Below are 22,383 nucleotides of genomic sequence, written 5' to 3'. Positions count from 1 at the left end.
TTAGAACATGTCAGAAACACAGCTATTAGATTTTTGATATTCACTGATATAGATTTATTTGATACTCACTGGGTTGTGATAAAGTTGACTTGAACTGTGTCGTGTTCTTCTGTCTTTGGGCAGTCTGCGGTGCCAGTCTCTGCTATACCTAAGGCTTTTCAAGCTGAAGAAGGAAAGTGCATTGAAATATTCTAAAACTCTGACTGAACATCTGAAGGTAATTGTGTGTTCTTAAACCCTAATCACATTGAAGCTCTGCATCACTTAGAATTCCTAAATCCGGTTTTCAGACTGTGAAAACCAAATCCAAATTGGTCTTTCGATTGTGGTGTTTGCAGTGGGATGTTTGGCATTTTTGTTATGCCTCCTGCCATGAATTTACCTGAACTCAGGGAAAGGAGATGAAGAGGCACGTCCTCCAAGTGCTTATTTAAATCAAGATGTTGCAGATGAGGAAAAACAGTTACGATGCTTCTGTAGCGTTACTCAGTCCTTAATGTAAGGAGCTTTCCCAAAGGAGCACTTGGGGATAGGTGACTCATGTCACTGGGTTTCTCTGTAGCTCCCAGATGAGAGGAAATGGGATTGTCTCATGCCTGACTTCTCAGATTTTTTTTGAGACATCTTTAATTGTTCAGTGCCAGAAATAACAGATTTCTTCCCATTAATGGGCTGAAAAAAGCAAGATGTTCTCTAACGGGTTGAGCAGGGGACTGCTCCAGTCCCATGTATATTTAGTGGCCTTTGTGTTGCTAAAATAATCCCTTAATTTATGCCTTAGTCATCAGTAAAAGAGAATATTTACCCAAATGTTAATTCACTGGGACATTAGTTAGTGTGGTTATTGCTTAATAGAACAAAAACTAATTTGGCCAAAAATAGCCACTTGAATAAGCAGATAAAGTGTGACCGGTGAAACTACGGACACGAATCAGGTGACAAATCTCTTTTTTTCCCCCAAACAGAATTCCTATAATAATTCTCAAGCACCGTCACCTGGTATGGGAAGGTGAGTAGGCAAAGCTGTTCCCTGTGCTTCTCAACCTATAGCTAGTTTTCTACACAAGCTCTGTGCCTGAGGTGCTCAGGAAGTGGCTTTTCACTCTTTAAAGTGTTGGGTGATGGTTCTGAGGGTGTAGGTTTTGATTCAGTTGTTTGCGTGCAGAAAGGCTTGGAAGACTTAAGGGTCGGTGTGTCACTAACACACAAGTCACTTCTCTCAGTGACTTTTGTTGGTGTATTTAATGCTTTTTCCCTACAAAACAATGGTTTTGTTAATGCTGCAAGCCCAGAGTGTTACAAGAACTCTCAGAGTTGCCTGTTTCATAGTACAGCAATTTACTTCTGTTCTTTTAAGCCTAATGCTGGACCGTTGATCGTTACTCCGTGAGTTGTGGGAGGGCATTTCAGATTTGCGTTGTTATCTGAAGGTCACTATTGTATGGCTGAATAGTTACCATGTAGTTATAATGTCTTCATTATTATTCTTTAGGGTTCAATTTATTTAAACAATGAATTTAATATTTGATTGGATGAGGAGATGATGAGGTTTGGCAATTAGGTTTTGGCTGTGAAGTTAACACACGGGAATTGGAGGATCCTCGGCAGTTGTTCCCAGCTCATGCACTTCATGTGTTGTAGGGCGAATCCTGACCTCTTGATGTTCAAGGTGGGAGTGCTTTAGATGTGGCAAGAGGGCTCTCAGAGGGCATCTTACAGCATGATGTGCTCAAAGTACATGTGTGTATATGTGTTTTACAATTGAATGCTTCCTTTGGACAAGCAGCAAGCCCGTGGGTATGCCATCGCCAGTCTCTCCAAAGCTGTCTCCAGGGAATTCAGGAAATTACTCTTCCGGGGCAGCCAACCCTTCAGGAAGCGGGTCCTCGGTGACGATCCCCCAGAGGATCCATCAAATGGCTGCCAGCTACGTCCAGGTTACATCCAACTTCCTCTATGCCACTGAAATATGGGACCAAGCCGAACAGCTGTCTAAAGAACAGAAAGGTAAGAGCTGGCGGAGGACACCAGATGTGCCAGAGCGTGCTCACGGGCTTTGAACTGGAGCATTGCAGTCAGTGGTGTGCAGGACGCTTAACCAGGTCCTCTGCAGAAGTGAGGTGGAAGGTTGTGCATTGGTTTACAGTGAAACCCCATGCTGGCTGTGTGTCAGTTTACAGCCATTAAAGATGGAGGTTGGATGTAATATTTCCCATATAAAGGTACATGCACAGCTTTAACTTGTGTTTCTGTTCTTTTAGAGTTCTTTGCTGAACTGGATAAAGTTATGGGCCCTCTGGTTTTTAACTCGAGCATCATGACAGACCTAGTGCGTTACACCCGTCAGGGATTACACTGGTTGCGCCTGGATGCCAAGTGATATTTGGAACTGAAGGAATGGAAACTCAAACACATTTTTCTCGCTGCCTCTGATTTATCTCCACAACACTGTGTCATGTCAATAAGGAAGACTGCCATAACACATTGCTTAGTTGACACTAAGAGCAAAGAATGCTTTCACACGTCTCCCATCCTCATTTGTGTTTTGTGTTTTAACCCCAAATCATTTGGTTATTGGACTGCTTCAGTATTCCTGTTTTAAGTTATTTAAGTATTTTATAATTTGCTACATAGAAAGGAGTAGTTTTGCTGATCTGTCGTGGGCAGATCACTGGAATTCCAGTCACAATACAGGAAGAGTCCATTTAAATCCTATTTATTTGAATTTTTTTAATTTTAAGTTTGAACAGCCCGGTTTTGGGGCAGTTCTTAGTTATTCCCTAAATTTACCCTTTCGAGTACTTAGCAGAAATTAAACATAGACACTTTATTTAAGTACTTTGTGAGCTTTGTTACTCTGTAATGTCTTGTGGTGGTAGAGCCTGTAAAGGAAGTAGGGTTGCTAGGTTCTAACGTGTAGGGACACCATACTTTCCATGCCTAATGCCTACGAGTCAACTAATAAATGACAACTACAGATTTATTATTGCAGAATTTGTACTAAATAGAAAAGTTCCAGATATTCTTCTACGTATTAAGATACTTCATTTAAATGAATTATAAAGAAATTTATATGGAAAAGTATTTAGCTGGATCTGACTTGGATGGTTTTCCAGGCAGTTTCCAAACATGGATTAACACTATAACAATCACAAAACATTACAGTGATTTGCGTTCAATGTGAGATCAAAGAAATGGTGTAGGAATGAGCTTCAGCCCGGCGGGTGCGATGCAGACAGGAAAGGTTTCTGAAAAGGACAATCTTGTGCTTTTTTGCATCTCTTCATTTGAAATACCTTTTGTTTCCGTGCTTGTCGTTTCCTGACACCTCCAGAGTCGGTGAACTTTGTGGTGGACAAACCCAACAGCAGTTAGATTCCTACCAGAACTGTCATTTGCATCTTTTCCATTGACTGAGAAACCAGGAATCTTTAGAAACCGAGGTCCATTTTTTCCTTTTAGGGTCTGATAGGTGTTGGACACTACAGGATGACAGTGCAAGAGCCGTCGTGGGGTGGGAGCACACCTGCTATTACAGGGAGAGTGACTGTTGTGATGCAGAATGGATTTAAAACTTGTATTTACCCCGTGTTGATGAAGGTCCTGTTAATGTTTGATGGAGCATAATACTCACTTGCGAGGGAGCGACTTGGTGCAACAGAAGTGGTTGATGGAGTTGCAGTTGCCTGCTCTCAAAAAGTGAAAACCAAAGTACCTTTCCACGTGAGGTGCTTGTCTGAGTTAAAGGTTTAAACTGCTACTGCTTTCAGTATCGCTTAGTGCCCCTACCATGTCTGGTGTGCCTTATGCCTTACTTTTAGATGAAGATTTTATGAACTGTTTACAAGATGTTTTACAGCAGGACCAGGTATATACTGTATGCAGTGGTCTTCTGCAGTACTCTGGTAAAATTCCATTTCCTTTCTAAAAGTCCTAGTGTCCGTCACACAAACTGACTTCTCATTGCGGTGGTCTCCTTCTGAAGAGTCCAACTCTGAATCCTTTGGAGTGAGATTGTGGAATGCTGCTTTGTTTTCTCTCCCACTTCACCTTTTCTTCCATACCAGATATGAACGTGCATGTTCAGGAAAATGATTGCACTAAATTTTGTGTGTAGTTGTAGTTAAGTGCCAAACTCACGGCAACCTCGCGAGAAGGAATAGAATTCTACGCTCTCAGTACTGCAGTATGTCCTATGGGCTTTAAGAGTTTAGAAGTTTTGCAATTAGTAACCTACTAAAGGTAGCTGCATATTCGTAGAGCTTCCTTTGCGTTCCAGCGTGTTTTGTACTTCCAGAAAAGCTTTGCTACGTGCGAATGGATGGATACATGGGCAACAGACCCGTGACTCTTCCCATGACAGCTGAATTTCCTCTTCAGGTCTGTTGGAACATCCTTTTCCTTGAATCACTGTGCAAGGTCACGTTTCTGTTAGCGTTTGCTGTTTGAGACAGAATCTGTACCCTCAGACTCCACATCTTGGCTAATGGGACACTGTCAACTCCTTTTCCTTTCACACTCTAAAGTGCCTAGCACACTTTTGACGCTATATAAAAGATACCTTCATAGAAGTTGCAGTCATCGTTTCTTTTTTGTGTAGTGCTGCACTAGCCGGCATGGCTGCGTTCTGGCTTGCTCCGTTGTGCACAGGTACCATTCCTGGTAGCGGGAATGGGCTCATCTCTGGGAATTATTTTTCTTTTCCTTAACTAGAGTCCCACAAATACCTTTTGGTGTCACGTTCAATTGGTCTCTTAAAAATGTATCGCTTATTCCTAGATCGGTGGATCTTTATGGTCTTTGAACAACCACAAGATGTTATCATAGGAATCAACCAGGTTGGAAAAGACCTTTAAGACCATCAAGTCCAACTGTTCCCCAGCACTGCCAAGGCCACCACTAAACCGTGTAACTAAGAGCCTTGTCTGCATGGTTTGTGGACATTTCCAGGTACAGTGACTCCAGCACTGCCCTGGGCAGCCTGTTTCAATGCCTGACCACCCTTTGGGGAAGGAATTGTTCCTAATATCCAGTCTAAACCTCCCCTGGTGCAGCTTGAGGCTGTTTCCTTGTGTTCTGTCACTTGTTACTTGGGAGAAGAGACCAGCCCCTGTACATCATGTCAAAATGTGGACCTGACTGGTTGAAAGTGTCCCACCTGGACAGTGGGTTTTCAGGGTGGAATATCCCAGGAGCACTGTCCCAGGCCGCCTGCCATACGGGAGATATTGGTGGCCTCATGAATTGAAAAGAAATGCCTTATGCATCTGTGGCTAGTTCAAACGGATAAACTTCCCCATTCCAAAAGCACACCTTACTTTGGGATGTACTGTTGTTTCCGGGAGGAAAGTGATGTACTCTGTCAGATTCTGTAGCTAAGTGCTCAATAGGCTTCCATCCCTCTGTCCTAGTGCAGGCGATGGGTCTCACCCTGTTCTTCCATAGCAGTGACACACGTCACTGGGGTACCAATACGCGTCGCACTAGTGACAAACGAGGGAATCCTGAACTCCTGCCTTCCCAGATGATCCCCCAGACACTTGTCTGTTAAATACATATCAATGCTGTGATTTTAATTCCCTCGCTGACTGTGGTCCTAGTTGGTGAATCTTAATAATGGCTTACTCAGACTAGGCTTGCTCAGCTATCAGTGCTGTCTGAACCCGCTCTCAGACTTCAGGGTCCTGGGTGATAAGGTGCGACCATCAATAAGTCTAAATGAATATTCAGGACACCAGAGAGAAACAGCCCTAGACTTTTCTTTTGATTTAAAACTATTAGCCATAAAGCAGAGCATCTGGGTGGCTCTTCTTGGCTTTCGATGGCAGTATGCAATTTGTATTGTATGTGTCTTTTAATATATATGTATATATATATGAACTCAGTCTGTCCAAAGTATATGTTATACTTGTTTTTAGATTATGGTGCAACTGACTATATTGATATATTATTTATTGAGTGCTGAATCACCATCTTATTGGTGATAAATATTGCATATTATACAGGAGTGCAATGTATATTCCTTTAGATTGCTGAGGCTTGATTGCTGTGATCACAAAAAGATGCCCTCAACTGTATTTATGAACGGCCCCAACACACCGAGTCAGTACTTCATAGGAATTATGTAGCACTTGCCTGGGGCAAGTAAAACTAACGCCATAGGCACATCAGGAGGTGGTTTGCCAAAGTGGCAAGCTGCTGGAGGAAGAGAGACTACCTTTGCTGTATTTAATAGTTTACCTAACAGGTATTTGCTGTCACTGCAGTGTTTATATTAAGGGATTGAAAGGGCCTGAGCAAGTCCAGTTTGAATTACCCACTGGGGAGTCAGCAGCTTCCAAATTCTTACATTTCTGACAAATACTGTGGTCGGGGTTTCGGTTTCTCTGTCTGATGAATCAGTGTTATGGAAAACCCTGTGTTTCCAAGCAACAAAGCGAATGCTAGACATCTGTGAGAGTAGCCAAAGCTTTTGCTAGCCAACTCAGACAAATCCAGAGCTGTTCCAGGAGACAAATCCCCTAAATAGGAAAGTTAAACTCAGTCAATCGGGGAATCACGATCTATGTCCAGTTCCCTTACTTTGCAAGGAACTGGGCTCCGCTGCCGGGGTGCTGTTTCTTAGAATCATAGGATAGTTTGGGCTGGAAGGGACCTTCAAGGGTCTTCTAGTCCAACCCCCCTGCAATGAGCAGGGACATCTTCCACTAGATCAGGTTGCCCAGAACCACATCTGGCCTGGCCTGGAATGTCGCCAGGGATGGCTTTTGGAAGTGAGCGGTGCTGGGTGGGAGGTGAGGCCTGGTTGTGCCATCAGGATGTTGTGGTCTCAGTGGGAGCCCGGTGGAGCAGCAGCTCTGCCCTGGCCGAGGGCAACCTCAGCTCTGCTCCTGGCCGGTGCTCGGAGGGGTTGTGGATGCGGTGGCACAGTGTGGAGTTTCCCACAGGATGTCCAATGTGAATGCTTCGCTTGGTTTAATTCCATCTGGAAGCTTGAGGGAAGCGTTCCCATTCCTGGTGTAACTCCACACATGCTGATGGAGCCAATACAGGCAGATTGGGACGCGGCATTCCTGTCTCCAGTTTTTATATGCAAGCCCGATGGCTGGTGCCGCGTTCCCCCTGGGCTGCGCTGGCATCCCACACCCCAGGACTCAACTCTAAGGACCAGGCATGACTTTTGCAAGCACAGTTCCTGACATTTGTATCTGGTCCCCCCCCCCTTTTAAAATTGTTTTAAGAAATTTTGTATATGGAGGATAAAGTGCTTATATATTTATTAAAACAAATCCTTTATCTTATTTGAAATTATTATTTGGTGAAGAAGGGTTTTTCTTTTGGGGGAGGGCTCGCGGGTGGGGGAAGGTCACTTTGAACCTGTCACTTATAAGTGAAGCCCTTATTAACCACTCGGAAAAGGTACTGTTAGTAACTAATGGGATGTCTCTGTTTTATGCTTTGTACATGACGAGTCCATGTGTTACATTTTGTTTTCTATCAGAGTATTTAGGCATCTGTCTTCAACCAAAACCTAAAAGAAGAAAACACAGACTGTGATTTTATTTGTTGCAATACATTTGAAATTTCAAAGGGTACTTCGGGGCTCAAAATTAGGATTTCTAAGTCAGTATGTGCATTTCACGTAATAAAGCTGTTAATGGTGAGCAAAGTATTATATACTAACTAGATTTTTTCCACATCTGTATAGTATATTCTATGTATTTTGTGGTATTGAGATTATAGAAAGTTTAGTGTCTGAAACATGCGTTTAATGTGTATTTTTAAACAAATTTATGGCAATTAAAATATTTGGAGAAAAGGGTATCACATTTCAATTTGTAAAGATCTTTTTAACTACTGTGTCATTAAAATGCTTTGTACAATGCAAAACTGTAACTGGAGAAACTAAGTTTAATAAATATCAAATAGATTTTCTGTATTAAACTTCAAAACCACTGCGCTCGTGTCTGGTGTGTGGCTCTCCTCCTCCCTGGTACTGTGCTTAAGCAAAGGTCTCTGCTCTACGTATAGCAAAAGGGAAACGGCAGTCAGTGTTTGCGTCCTGCACTGGTTGATACTGGCCTTAATCAAAGGTGGTTTTGTTTCTTTCAGCCCTGCGAGTTAACGTCTGACAGATCAAAACTGGATTTCGATCCATTTATTTTAAAACGGGAGCTACTCCAGTGGCAAAAGTCAGGCTAGGACATGTATTAAAGTAAATTTGATTAGAAGTAATTAAAGGTAAATACTTTTCCTTCCAGTTATCGCTGGATATATTTGGGATATTAAAATGCTATCAGTATTATCAGTTTGTTTGCTCTCCCTTTCTAACAGGCCTTTATCTGAGCTGCTGATAAGAGTTCAGCTGTTGAGACGGAAAGGAGATAGAAGCGTGCTCTGCTTTGTGCACTTGCCAGCTTGAAGGATAAGTGTCTAAAGTCCAGTTTGAGCTAAGCACTCCCGCTTGAAACGCCAGCTGTGCACTCCCTGTACACTTTGCTCACAGGAGACAAGGAGAACCGAGGTAGTTTTGCTGAACAGACGTTTTTAATTCACACCTTAAAAAACAGTAATGAACCATTACAAAAAACCCAAACAAACAGGGGATGCATGGTCCTTTTATTGAGCTTGGCCAGAGCCATCCTGAGGTGTGCTGCAGAGCTACGGCCCTGGGTAGGAAACGCTCTCAAGCTCTTTGAAGTCCTTTGTCAGTTCCTGGGGCAGAAACATTAAATACACTTATTGCTGGCTCCACTGTCCTCGCTTCTGAAGGGTCAATAAATACTTCACTGTTAGCGATAACAGCGATGGGTGGGCTTCAGGGGGACGGGTCACTCGGCGGCTGTTGTCAGGAAGCAGCGGTTCTTCCTGGAAAAGAAAACCTCATCAGGCATTGCCAGCTTGGCCGTGGCCTTAGCAGGGCTCCTCTTCTGCTCACGGGCTGCGCACGTTGCCTTCCCCCCTTTATCCAGTTCATCTTGATTCGTTTTATGTTCTCTGGTTTACCTTACAGCTCCAACGTGTCTTACATAGAGCTGTATGGTCAGGCTGCGGTGTGGAAATTGCCCACAGCTGAAACCCTGTTCCATTGAGATCTTCCAGTAGCTGCTGTTACAGTTAATCAGTAGAACCAAGTATGTATTGCAAATGCACCCAGAGTAGCATTCGGCTGTCCTGTCTTGTACGTAGAGGAGAAACTGGCTCTGTTCTACCCATCTCTAATTGCTTTCTGGTATATGCAGAGGAGGGGCCATGCAAAATCACCTTTCAGTCACCAGGCAGTAATTGTAACTAACCAATTTAAGTAGACCTAGTTGGACAATTTGCTCACATCTAGTGGCTTTTTATATTTAGTTGCCTTAAACTGTGAGCATAAGTAATCATCTTAAAGTGATTCATTTAGGGTAAGATACTGCTTTTAATTAATATGCTTTAGAGTGAACAGAACTGCCTTTAAGAAGGATTAATTTTAAGGTCTCTGATTACCCAAAAGCTGTGCTCTTCTCTCAGAAGACAGGTTGTCTGGGGTGGCAATGAAAGGACCAGGGGCTGTCATCAGGGGCACTTGGACTCTGCTCTGTTGGCGTTGCTTACAAAGGAGGTCTGAATCTATTGCCCCATCCCTATTCCTGGTATCTTTTTTTTAATGCACAGAATTAACTCCATACCTCATTCAGGGAGAATAAGTGGGAACTTTCTCTACCTCATATGATACTGAGTCACACTGAGCCTGAACAGGAATGAGGCTGTTACCTGCAGAGCATTGTAATGCATTCACTGTTGTCCCTGCACGAGGCTCCAACAGGTCTCAGCGAGACGCCTCTCCAGAAGGGTGTCATCCTCCTCTCTCTCACCAGCTGAGGCTCTGGTTGGCTCAAGGAAGCACAGTGTGTCTGGAAGAGAGTCGGGGTGGCTGTCAGAGCGTGCAGCAGCTGGTTGTTCTGCTGCTGAGCTCAATAGTCTTAAGCGAAGACCTTGAAATCTTTCTCATTTTGAGCTCATAACACGCTCTGTTGAAGTGTAATTGCTTGTATCCTACCCCCGCAGAAGTAAGCATAAAAATCAACAATGGTTTTTAATCTCCTTGGGAGGAAAGGCAGAACTACTGCTAAGTTACATCTCAGAGGAACGCAGTATTCACTAGGCAGGGTTTTTGTGACCATGAATGCTCTGAAGGAGCTCTGCTGTCACCTCTAACCTCTGCCGGCTATTCTTATTCATGCAAATCATAGCAGGTTTTGGTAAGTCTCTGAGCGCTTGAATCAGCACTGTAAATCCTTGTCTCTATTTACCTGACAGAGCAGCAGTGAGCAGAGCAAGGCGACCGCCAGCATTTTCCAACAGTGCATCTTCCCAGCGTGGGCTGTCACTCGGACCGCGGGACCGGCCTCGGGCGGAGGAGGTAGAAGAGCCCCAAATAGAACTTCCCAAGCCTCAGCTAGATTTTTATAGACTTCATTCTCTTATCGTTGCATCAGCTGTCAGTCATTGCAGGAACAAAGTTCGATTCCGAGCGAGAGGGAATGACTAAATTAGCATCTGCTGCAGTGATCTGGTTCAAGGCCTGTCTCTCTGGCTAATGATTTACCCTCCTTCCACTTGTACTTTGTCTGCTCAGCTTACCATTTGTGCCAACTGTTCCTTCCTTTAAAACCTACCTAGCGCATTACCAGAACCCTGTGGTGGATTCGAATGCAAAAAGGGTGGCTGGCCCAAAGTGTTAGGGTAAAGATCAAAAGCCATGACCTTATTTAACTTCTGTGAGAGCTGCAGTGTGTGCAGCTTTGAGTTTGTCAGCTGGGGGAAGTTTTGTCTTGGTGAGCTTATTTGGAGCAGAGAATCATGTTTTTGATTCTGCTTCTCATTCTTGGTACGTGAAAGAATGATGAGGAAGTTACTTAACCTGCCTTGCCCCCCCCCCCAGCCCGCCCCAGCACTCAAAAAGCAGAAGGAACACTTGTCAGATAGGTGTTGGAATGCAAAATGTATGTTGTAGATGATAAATAACAGACCTCTTCTCCCAGGGATCCTGATGTGCAGGTGAAGACGATAACCTCTAAATGGTGAATCCCAAAAGGAGAGATTGCTGCAAGGGTTTCTGGAGCAGAGTTGCTCCATGTGGCAAGACTGTGGCTTCTTTCAATGGGCTGTCACTGCCACAGTCTGCACCTTGGAGTGTAACTCACGATCAGTCTCCCAAAGGGTGCCTCCGCTCCCATTGATGTGGGTGAGCCGCTTGTCATTAAGAGGAATGTTAGTTTTTCCCATTGTGAAATGAGATTGCAACAGCCCAGAGAAAAGAACACTGAAGAACAGCTGTGTGTTACCTCTTGCCTTCAACAACCCCCTCAGTTTACGAGCACTGGGACAGGTGGGAGAAGAGTATGAGTGAGAAGAGTATGAGTGAGAAGAGTACAGTGTCTCCCTGTACATGGACCTCCCTGGTTCCTGCTCCTCATCTCGGATGCTGTGCCTCTGGCTCCCGCAGCTCCCCCCTTACACCCGACCTGCCAGGTACAAGATGTTTGAGGTTGCAGGGTAGCATGAAGAGAATGCCAGCAGCTTATTTGTGTCAGGTGTTTGTGCGGTTTGGAGCACCCCGTGTTTTAAGCTAAGTCACGATACTGCATAAAACAGTGAAGTCTGCTTTTGCTGAATGGCAAATACAAATCTGTATATAAGAGGCTGCCATTTTCAGTGATTGCTTAACATGGGGGCAGAAGTGCCAGCGTGGAAAGCAGGTTAGATTAAGGTAATGCCATGTTGTCAGGTTCCTGTCTACAGATGATTGCCCCTTAGCCCAAACTTCACTGGGATTAAATAAAAACCCTTCCCAGCTTACTGTCTACAACTGATATAAGAGAATTCATTCTAATTCCTGCTGTTTCCACCTGGCACTAGCATAGAACAGAGACAGGACAAGAGGCAGCAGCAAGAGCCTTCATCCATGGAGCACAGGATCTGAGGTGACAGCTGCTTCAACTCTGACAGCGAGGCCCTCTGTATGTCATCATTTCTCAGCTTTCTTGGCTAGGTAAGACCAGTACTCTGTGCCAATAAATCAAAATCCTTGTGTGTCCTGGGTTACCGACAGCATCAGCATGTCCCTCTCAGGCAGCAGTCTGTGCGCTCTGGGCAAGAAACTGGGGAAGAAAGATGAAAACTGAGCCAAGTGTTTCCACATGGACAAGCACAGGTTGTCAGCAAAAAGCCACAGGTTCTAACAGGAACGGCCACACGCTTGCTCTGTTGCCACTTCTAATATTTACCAAAGGGAGGTCAGAAATAAATGACAGCAAAATGTCCAGACACCCTGTTCAGCCCTGACCTTCCCACTGGCTGCTGTCCCGAATGCCACGTCTCGGGCTCCCTGCCAGGCAGGCCAGCCCCTGCGGCGAGCACGGGGACACCGGCACCGGGGGACGGCTCTGCAGGGACAGAGGACAGCGTTTGGGCACGGTTGCGACAGGAGCAAAGGGTGAGGAGGCCCAGCCTGCAGCCTGCTCGCTGCTGACACTGCAGCTAAGGGGATGGTGCTGGGAACGTGCTGCAGTGTTTGCACTTGCCTAGCAGCTGGTTTGGACACGGTTCAGCCGTCTGTGGACAGGGACAGAGATGGAGCGGAGCTGCTGCCCTTCAGCAGCCGCTGAGGTGCAATGTGGTGAAAAATGAGGGTTTATGGAAGCTACCGACAGAAAAGCTCACACGTGCCACCCCTGCAGCTACCCATCAACTGCTGGGGGTGGCAGATAAGCAGGATGCAGGGGCATCGGAACTAGATGGTGTTGAAGGTCCATTCCAACCCCAACCATTCTAGGACTTGTATTACTCCCGTTTATGCCAACATCACACTGCGCTTGGAGTAAAAACAGGAGCAGGAGGAACAGCCCTAACACTAAGCTTAGTCCCGTGCGCTTAAGAGCCCCAAAAGAATAAAGCATTCAGCTATAAAAACTGCATAATCCCCATCTTCCTGCAGGAAGAGCCTGAGCATCCTTGTCTTCCAGATAGCCCAGGACTGAGCACACCAAGAAATGAACCCAGAGAAACGTCACTCCCACACTGGATAAGATAAATTCTCGGTACCAGCCGCAGGAACAGCACAACAGGGAGATAAACGTATTGCTTTGTGTGGCGCAGGAGCCTGAGACAGTCAGCTGAAAGGGAAAAGTAAGATAAGGGAACCAGTCAGGTGTTTGGACTGCGAACAGTGAAGCTTGTTCACTTAAAGCCACAGGGTGAGTTTCTTTGTCCCATACTTCAGTCACTTTACTACAAGCAGTTGTTCTTAAATCATCCTCAGGTACTAACCGGCCTTGTTTCTATGATTCTGTTAATAGTAATCAATAGCAGAACTACGGTTAATCAATGAATATAACCAGGTAATTTCAGCCACAGAACAGCCCAGCTTGGAAAGGGCCTTGAAATATTGTCTGGTCCAGTCTCCCATGGGAAGGGGCCCGGCTGAGGCCATCTGGCACCACGTCCTGTCCCATCCATAAACCCCCCAGCTGAGGACAGCCCTGGGGAGGCTGCTCCTGTGACCGCCTGGTCTCCTGCAGGAAAAATCCCTTTCTTGCATCGTGATGAAACCGCTCCCCGTGCCCTGGGTACCCGCTGGGGGTGCAGCTTGTACCCGCTGTCCCCGCATGGGGCTCCTGGTGAAGAACAAGCCCCTGCACAGGGGTCGAGGTCCATGCTCAGCCCTGACCACAGCCAGCTCACACAGCGCAGGGCAGCACCAAGTTACGGGCTGTTTGCCTTTCACTCATCTAAAGGCTAAGGGATGAAGCAGCAGCCAGGGATGGAAAGACAAACAGCAGGGAGGTAGGAGGTGTTATTTCAAGCCATCTCCAGCTGAAGGCACCCCTTGCTGTGTTAGTTATACTGAGAAATGCTGCAAAGAAACAGGCTGGACATGCTCTGAGATAAAAGCATCTGAGCATACAGAACTTCAGCCAGATTGATTATCTCCCTGGACAGAGCAAACCAGACACAGATTTGATGCTGCTCACCTTAAGCATCCCAAGACACACAAGATTTCACGCAAAGTCACAGGGCAAAGTTTATTAGACAAGACCTATCTCCTCCTTAACGCCCTTCTGGTCATGTGGAGAAGCTTAACACCACCAAAGTGATAACCCAGCGAGAGAAGGCCATCCGTGCGCACTGAATCACTGGTCGTTTTCGTAGTCAGCGGGGTTCTTCCTCTTCAGCCTCTCAAACTCTTGGGTTCCCCAGGAATACAGGAGATAGGCTGCCGCGAAGGCTGCAAAGGGAAGGAAAGGGGGGCACTCACAACCCGCGCTGCCATAAGCACGGCCCTTCGGTGACTACACCAGGCTGCTGCCACGCAGAGCCTGCCCCGTCCCCAAAGCGCCGATGCTGGGGGGGGGGGAAGGATAACTGAAGGAGGGCCCCGGTGCCGCTGTACTCACGGGGCACCACCTTGAAGACCTGGGAGCTGAACCGGCGCAACATGTTGGGCACCCCGTGCGAGAAGACGTTGGGGAAGGCGCGCTGCTCGAACGGCGACAGGCTGTAGGTGATGATGTGGCGGACCCGCGCCAGGTTCCCGAAGTGAAGCCCCATGGCACCGCCGGGTCACCTTCCCCCGCCGCCCCGAGGCACCGCTCCGCCGCCGCAGAGGAAGAGGAAGCGGGGATGCTGCTTCCCTTTCCGGGGCGGGGGATGCTTCTCCCGTCGGTCCCTCGCGGCGTGGCGGTGCCTGCGCCGTGCTGGGGTACCGCAGGGGGGGCATCACCAGCGCACATACAGGAGCCGTTATCCCGGTCTGCTCGGAGCGGGGAATAGCATGGCAGCTTTGGTCCCTGCTCTACAGGAAGGCTGGGGACGGGCTGGAGCGGGTCAGAGAAGGGCCACAAGAATGATCTAAAGGCTGGGAGTGTGCAGCCTGGAGAAGGCTCCTTAAGGGGAGACCTTAGAGCAGCTCCAGTGCCTAAAGAGGCTGCAGGAAGCCTGGAGAGGGCCTTTGGACAAGCCAAGGGGAATGGCTTTAACCTGCCAGAGGGGAGGCCCAGATGAGCTTTAAGATCCTTTCCAACCCAAACCAGGCTGGGATGCTATGTTCCAGTATTTAAAGGGTGATTACAGAGCAGAGGGAGACCCCGTTTTTACAAGGAATCTGGGAAAGGATGGGCACAAGTTACTCTTGGAGAGGTCCTAACTGGACACAAGAGGAAACTTCATCACAGTGAGAACAAGCTGCCATTGAAATGATCACCCCTTGGATCGCCCCCTTCCGACTTAGGGAAGGGGTGGATTCCCCAACACTGAACATTGTTAAGATCCAGCTGGACAGGGTGCCAGGACATTTGGTCTAAGTCACGTTTCCCTGGAAAGGTTGGACCAGATGGGCCTTAAGGTTCCTTCCAACCTGGGATTCTGTGGATTCTATGAATCCCCTCAGTGGGGAGGGTTCAAATGCAAATGAGAGTTCAAAGGCATTGAATGTAAGTGGTATGCAGGGTAGGCATTTATTTCTCTTTTTGAATCTGTAAGAAAACAGCTTACAACAGACATCTGGTAGTTGAAATCTTTTCCCCGTTTTAAATGCAAAATTATTCCAATAAAAGGTATTACTTACATTTCAGTTCACATTCCAGAAAGACTGAGTGGCTACAAAAATAAGTGCTCTGTTGAAAATACCTTCTACTGACTGCATACTCAATCCTAAGGGATTCTGTAGAGCTATTAGAACTACCCAAACGCTATTCACTTAATTACAGCTGCAACTACTCTGAGAATGCCAAAACACCCAAAACCCAAGTAAAACCCATCGAGGTTCACCCACTACCGACAAGTGCACTTGGTGGCTATCATGTCTTCATACTCTTTGTAGACGATGGAGCCGTCGGGCTCTATGGTTAGGACGCTCAGTGGGCTGTATTCGGCAGGAACACAGGAGGGCTTCGGGACAGACGGGTCCAGTTTCTCATAGATGATGTTCTGTACCATGGTGTGCACGGGAGAGCCGTAACGGTGCCCGACCACCCTTGGGCAGTCACCTTTGCAGTACTGGGGGCTGTACCTGTGTGGTGCTATGATCCATTTGTCCCATTTGAGTTGGCTAAAGCTGAGGCGGAAGTTGTGAAGCTCACACTCGTTTTGAGGGAACAGGAACTGTTTGAAGTACTCGCTCAGATCAGAGGGCGAAGTTGCTGGCGTGTCTCTCCCATTCCCGTCTCTCCGCCGGCGAGAGGCCCTTTGGCCCTGTGAAGTCTCTTTTCCCTTGTCACCCGAAGGATCAACAAGCAGACCGTTCCTTTGCCTGGGCCGCACTGGGATTTTCCTTCTGTGCCTGAGTGAGTTCCACCTGTGGTAAGCTTGCTCACTGGTATCATTCAGGTAAAGAAGAAGAGAAGGGGGAACCAGCGCCACGTTAACAGGCATTTCCAGGTTCGTGCTCTGTTGCGGATCACCCATCAGACAAGTGAAGTTCACAGCCATGTGAATATTCCTCCTGTTAGTAGCGATCAGGGGCTGGAGGAAAGAAGTCACGTCAATCTCAACCCACTTGCGTTTTCTGACTTCGAAGTGCAGGCTGAAAGCTACAGCCTGTGAAACGCTGGGACAGACTTGGCCAGCAAAATCATGCTCCTTGACAAACAAATGGCACATGCACTTAACTGAAGAGGAGATAGGAACGGAGGTGTCAAAGGAGTAGAGCAGGACAGACTTGAGCAAGTGTTCGAGACCAGTGACACGATCCAGGTTGAAGAGTAAATCCACGAGGTGAATGTCTCCTGAGAAGGGAAACAGCAATCTTGGGGAGTTAGTGAGTCTTAATATCCACCTGGACACAGATACTGGCATGGAATGGAGAAACAGAAATGATTCAGCAGCAGATGCTTCCCCAGCAAACATACAAGGCAAGGAGAAAAGTCATCTTGCAGTGAGATTCTGGCACTTGGTTACAGTGCTCTGTTTTTATGGCCTTGAGTAACCCAAAACTGAGATGGGCAGCAGAAGGAAACATGGTGCCCATTGTGCCTAACCATCTTTCCTACTTGGCTCACTTTAATTAGAACTGATTGTAGTTTGCTCTGACTCAAAGCAAGAGGAGTCAGCCTGAAACATCGGTATCACCTGGAACATAGCACCAGTGGTGTGGCGTTGCCCACTGTCTGTCTAATGCCATTCAGCAAGAAGCAGGTTATGGGGAGCTCCTGCAGCTTAAGAGAAGAGCCCCCAGGATTAAAATATCAACAGCTCTAAAAATAAGACATTTTACATTACGCTGCAAGCACAGAACACAGAGAACCCCCCATTTAAACCTCATCAGCTCCTGTCCCTGCACACCTACCTTTCATCAGGTCCCTGGGGCGCTGCTTGCATTCAGAGCACGGAGTGAAAAGGCGGACAGTGTTATAGAGGTGGCTTTTGTTAGCCTTTGGGATGCCCTCCTTGGTAGCAGACATTTTATAGAGCCTCTTCATGTACCGGAGGGCTCTGGAGTCCGGCTGCAGCCTGGGGGCCTCGCTTTCCCAGACCTGCTGTTCCCGGTCCGACAGCACCTTGAGGAGGGGAGGCAGGAGGGCATAGCCACGTCTCACACCTTTGGGCAGCCCCGGCAATGGATTGAGCTCGCTGCTGGTGTCCTCAGAGGCTACGCGTGCCCTGGAGCGAGGAGAGCCCCGGATGCCAAAAGAAAGCCAGGGAAAGCAGCAGTAGAGGCACACACAAATTCTCCAGGTACCTGCCATGCTCTTTAGGGCCACAGCCAAAACAGTGCCTCCCCTAAAACGTTCAAGTTAAAAGAGCTCCTGAGCCTGATCCCTTTTATCTGTTGCAGCTGCAGACTGGGAGGGGGGCTTCCTTCTGATTAGAAACCAAAGACAAAGATCTACAGCTGGCCACTTAAACCCCGTATTGGCTGCGTTTAGGCTGAAGCCTTTGCCCATGAAAGCATCATTACAATCAAAGTCCTTACTGGGCGAGTTGACCTTTTTACAGGGTACGTTAAAAAGCTACAGTGAGCGGCAGCCTCCAGAGGGAGCTGGGCAGACAAGTTAGCATCAGCTGGTCTAACTGAATCCCTGCTTGTTTGGGGATGAAGTTTATAACGTTGATATTACTGGCTTTAGCAGTACTAAGCTAACAGAAGATCTGGGTTTCATTTTGTGTTAATGTATTTCTCACATTTCCTTCTCTATAGATTGCAAGATCCACTTGTGAGAGAAGTAACTATGAGGATAGCACCGTCATCCCAGCACATCTTTGCTGCCAGTCTGAGGCAAGGCATCCAGAAAGCAGAGTGCTTTTTCAGTGTCATATATCTGTGGAGTGTGTTCCCAATAGAGCAATGGTGGTTGCATCAGAAATCCTATAAACTCTTATAGCTGGGCATAACTAAAAGGATGGCTTCAGTTTTATTTCGTTAGGAATGTGTTTTCGGGGCAGTTGGTTCTGATTAGAGCTCTGCTTTCAGTGAGCCAGTGTAATGGCACCCATCATCCAGCTTTCACGTTTTAAGGCTTCTGAGCTGGTTTGAGAGTCTTGTGGGTTAGTGCCACTTTGTGTTAGTTTCAAATGTGTTTCTGCTGCTCCACGACGGTTTAAGCTGCTCTAACCCTGCCCTTTTCCACACGTGCCTTCCTGCTCTCTCCCCTGCGCTGATTTTTGGTGTCGTCAGACCCCGTGGTGGGTCCAGGGAGCTGAAATGGTAGGAAAATAATCCAACAAAACGCAAGTATTTGCTTTGCCTTGCTGAAACCACTGGACAAGCTGAGAACAATTAAGCCTATCTTGAACAATTCAGGGCTCAACAGGACAGGAGTGGTACTTGTGGGTGCTAAAGGCATAGCAAATCCTGAACTAGTATTCAGCGTGGTGAGTGCCAGAACAGCCTTAGGTATTTCTGTATACACGCTGGGTTAAAGAGGCTATTGCTAAACGTGTAGCTTTTGAAAATCAAGTGGACTGAGAAGTTCATGAGAGGACACAATTTAACTGTAGGCTTAAACCCAGCCCTGACCGAGATATCCCTGCAAAGTCTAGTGGCCTGGTCATAAAACTCATCCGCATTTATTAGCCATCTTGTTGGAAATCTAAGCAGAGAGGTCAAAGTCCAAACACATCCAGCTGGAGCCAGTCTATCAGGCACCTTTCCCAACCGTAATGACAGGGAGAAACCGAACACAAACTGCCTCATGCTCTGTTGGCCAGGGCTGGGAGCTGCTGTGGTGATGGCTGGGGACCACCACCACCACTGCTCCTCATCTCATTGTCAAGCATAGTGCTGCTTAGTTTATTTTCCTTCATCCTGGTGTCTGACTGGGTTAGATGCTGGGGAGGCTTTCAAAGGATGTTATGGGTAAGGTTTAGTTGGTTGGTCTAGACCTGTGGAAGTGGATCTACTTGGTTTGACTCTGGTGTGTGGGCTGATGGACCCTTTAGAAAATGGGATCATTTTCAGGGCATAAATAGGAACTGAAATGCTCTGAGAATGGCTGTAGAAATGCCGGGATTCTCAGTGTTAGTAAAGGCTTAAAATCTTCCCATGGGTGTATTTATATTCTTGAGCAGCTTCTAATAAATCAGACTTCCTTTGCTCTGCAGTAGCCTGTAACAGAGAGGGAGAAAGCTGGAGTTTGTGCTGCCATCGATTGTCTTGCTGTGAAACCCAGTCCTCCTGGACAGATTTACTGACCCAACACAGCCGCAACAATCCCTGTGCGCAGAACTGAAGCCTTGTGACTTGCAGGGGAGCTGGGGAGGGAATGAAGGAGGAAAGAGAGAGCCCTTTAAGCCACACTCACTGCCAAAGCCAGTTTGTCACCCTAACTGTGCCTTTTTACTGGACTTCAGCTTCCTTGGGGCTTGGACACGTTTGCTGAAGAGTTATAAATAGCAGCTACGTTTGAGTGAGGTTCTGGCATACCTACATGTGCCAGATGCATGTGCACAAGCATTTCAGACGTTAAAGACCTGTTCAGTAAAGCACAATGTCCAAGGAGATTAGTCGATTCGTTTCATCAACCTCTTCAGAATCCAGACCATCAGTGGATTGTTTGATAGTCTCATGTTTCAGTCCCCTTAAATATTCATCATTAATCATCAGGCTGTTGCAGTAGAAACTGGTTTTTTTCCCTGGGGAAACACTGAGCTTCAAACGAACACTGATTTTTACATTGCTGTAAAGCAGAGGTGAAGAACGCGTAGCTTTGCCCTTAGCTAGCTAATGACATCTGTTTGTTCACACAAGGCAGCAGGAGCGTTAATCACGGCTATAGCTGTTATGCCCCGATAAACACAGTGGTTTCATTTTGGCCGCTGAGCTGATTCAGTGGACTTTGAAATACCAGAAGCATCAGGTGCTCTCTGCAGGGCCCATTAATAATGGGGCAGAAACTTCACCAGCTGCCCATGCAGAGCACAGCTGAGCTGCGTGTCTGCTCCGCACATGTGAGCTGGCGCGGTCCCTAGCAGCTTGAGAAGAAGAAATACTTCTAATAGCTTCTTCCTGCCGGAAACCAGGAGGATCACACACATGCATGCATATGTCGTCGTTGGACAGGATCAGAGCTGAAAACCTACCTACCATTGATTTTTATGACTGCAGTGTAAAACAGAGATATTTTTTATCACTGACGATAGCAGCCTGTGCTCAAGTCAGCCTGTATTAATCTCCTTGGTGATAACATCATCAATACCTTAAACTGACGAGAGCCAGAAGATCAGGCACCATTTGCACCTCTGTTCCTAACCACTGCCTTCTACCTGTGATTACAGCAGCCTCCGTAGTCCGTGCTGTCCCACTGACCGTTCCGGCTGTTTTCCACAGACACAGTAGATGCGGTTCATTCCCATTTATCATACTTGTATTTGTCCCATGGAAGACTCGCTTTCCAGGCTTAAATGTCAGCCTTCTGGAAGAGCTTGGAAAGGAACTGAAATGTCCTAGACACAGACACAAGCTGGGGCACCGAGGGATGGTTTGTGAATTCCCCCTTTCTTGCAGACTGCTTCTCCTGCTACCTAGGCGGTTTTGCATGTATCACTTTTCCTTATGCTGTAATTTACCATCACTCTCTTATCATTATTTATAGAACCTAGAAATTCCCCGCATGGACATGAGCCCATTTTCCTGTGTGCTGCATAAACACAGACCAAACTGCCCAGAGAGTTTGTAGTCTCAGTAGAGGACAAGAGAAGGGACTTGGCACACAAACAGTTATCTTTGACAGCGTGATAGAAGGAGTTCTAGGGATTTAAAGAAGATTACAGGAGATCATTGCTGCTGTAGCATTAGGGGCAGCACGGAGATGATGTTTGAAAACGTAACAGGTTAGCAGTGGAAGCTGTGCCCATGAGAGAGGGGAGTGCATTGGTACTTCCCCTGTTATGAGAACAACTGATGAGCTGACAGGCCCACTTGGCCATGGAAAACAAGCCTGGTTTTGCTTGCTGCCAGGCTGCTGGTGGCCACTGAGTATCTTCATCAAACCTCTTCAGTGTTCCTCTCAGGATGGTGCTTGCTGCTGGAGTGCTTTTTAGAGCTCTCCTGTATCAAGAGTTTAATTTACAACTCATCCATGTGTCACTTCTCATCATCCATGTGAAGACTGGGGAGGAACGTGGATATTGTTTAGTTTTTAGCTTGGATCTAAGGAGGAAATTCTTTCCTGTGAGGGTGCTGAGGCACTGGAATGGGTTGCCCAGGGAGGCTGTGAGTGCTCCATCCCTGGCAGTGTTCAAGGCCAGGTTGGAGGAAGCCTTGGGTGGGATGGTTTAGTGTGAGGTGTCCCTGCCCATGGCAGGGGTTGGAACTGGATGATCTTGAGGTCCTTTCCAGCCCTAACTATTCTGTGATTCTATATTCAGTGCTGAAGTCTGGCACTCAGTTTCACCTCCTAAGCAGATATCACATGGAAAACTGGAAGGTTTCTCCTTGTAACGAGATATTCCTGAAGAAAATAAAGATAATGAAAAATAACCACCACTGCGGGTGGCGGAGCAAGCCCCTTCCCCAGAGCACCCCTCCATTTATGTTGGTTTAGGTGGTCCAGCATCTAGCAGGTGTATGGAAAACTCTCTTACTTATTTCATGTAAGTCTTTTAAGAGACATTAACAGGGCAGGTTTTGTGCAGACTTCCAAATACAACTGCCCACGTGGAACCTTTTAATATAGTTAATATTTTATAGAAATAAGCCCACTGAGGTTAATGAACAGAACTGTCGTTTCTTTGCTGTTGCTGTTACAGGGAGGTGCTGTGCGTGTACATCTATAAACCATGGCCTTCAGGTCAAATTTGTGACTGCATTTAATCCAGGCTGATGGGTGCTGCTGTCAGGGCTGGGCTTTGCCATTCCCTCCTTGCCTTTTGGCCTTTCTCCACGTGTGGGTGAATAGTTTTCAC

General features: G+C 46.8%; 4 protein-coding genes across 8 annotated transcripts in view; 1 reads left to right on the top strand and 3 right to left on the bottom strand.

The window, feature by feature from the left end:
• AFF4 (ALF transcription elongation factor 4) overlaps positions 1–7,956 on the top strand; it is a 52,366-nt gene extending 44,410 nt beyond the window's left edge. For all 5 annotated transcript variants that reach the window (XM_065690639.1, XM_065690642.1, XM_065690643.1 and 2 more), the window contains 4 exons: positions 124–217; positions 966–1,009; positions 1,787–2,007; positions 2,262–7,956. In XM_065690639.1, the coding sequence (XP_065546711.1) occupies positions 124–217; positions 966–1,009; positions 1,787–2,007; positions 2,262–2,380 (478 nt within the window). In that variant the 3' untranslated portion in view covers positions 2,381–7,956. The remainder of the gene's footprint in view (positions 1–123; positions 218–965; positions 1,010–1,786; positions 2,008–2,261) is intronic.
• Positions 7,957–8,525: 569 nt separating this feature from the next.
• On the bottom strand, positions 8,526–10,865 carry LEAP2 (liver enriched antimicrobial peptide 2). Its single transcript, XM_065690647.1, has 3 exons — positions 10,293–10,865; positions 9,754–9,893; positions 8,526–8,868 (listed from the first exon to the last, which is right to left on the bottom strand). The coding sequence occupies exons 1-3, from the start codon at positions 10,347–10,349 to the stop codon at positions 8,832–8,834; spliced, it is 234 nt and encodes a 77-aa protein (XP_065546719.1). The 5' UTR covers positions 10,350–10,865; the 3' UTR covers positions 8,526–8,831.
• Positions 10,866–14,040: 3,175 nt separating this feature from the next.
• On the bottom strand, positions 14,041–14,673 carry LOC136019971 (cytochrome b-c1 complex subunit 8). The gene is made up of 2 exons (XM_065690646.1): positions 14,439–14,673; positions 14,041–14,269 (listed from the first exon to the last, which is right to left on the bottom strand). The coding sequence occupies exons 1-2, from the start codon at positions 14,590–14,592 to the stop codon at positions 14,175–14,177; spliced, it is 249 nt and encodes an 82-aa protein (XP_065546718.1). The 5' UTR covers positions 14,593–14,673; the 3' UTR covers positions 14,041–14,174.
• A 799-nt stretch (positions 14,674–15,472) lies between these two features.
• Positions 15,473–17,825, bottom strand: GDF9 (growth differentiation factor 9). The gene is made up of 2 exons (XM_065690434.1): positions 17,327–17,825; positions 15,473–16,766 (listed from the first exon to the last, which is right to left on the bottom strand). Exons 1-2 carry the CDS (start codon positions 17,724–17,726, stop codon positions 15,814–15,816), a joined length of 1,353 nt encoding a protein of 450 aa, XP_065546506.1. The 5' UTR covers positions 17,727–17,825; the 3' UTR covers positions 15,473–15,813.
• Positions 17,826–22,383: the final 4,558 nt, after the last annotated feature.

The sequence above is a fragment of the Lathamus discolor genome, chromosome 10 (assembly GCF_037157495.1).
Source record: "Lathamus discolor isolate bLatDis1 chromosome 10, bLatDis1.hap1, whole genome shotgun sequence".
NCBI classification, from domain to species: domain Eukaryota; kingdom Metazoa; phylum Chordata; class Aves; order Psittaciformes; family Psittacidae; genus Lathamus; species Lathamus discolor.
The sequence above is the reverse complement of the archived record's forward strand: the minus strand, read 5'-3'. Positions and strand labels throughout refer to the sequence as shown.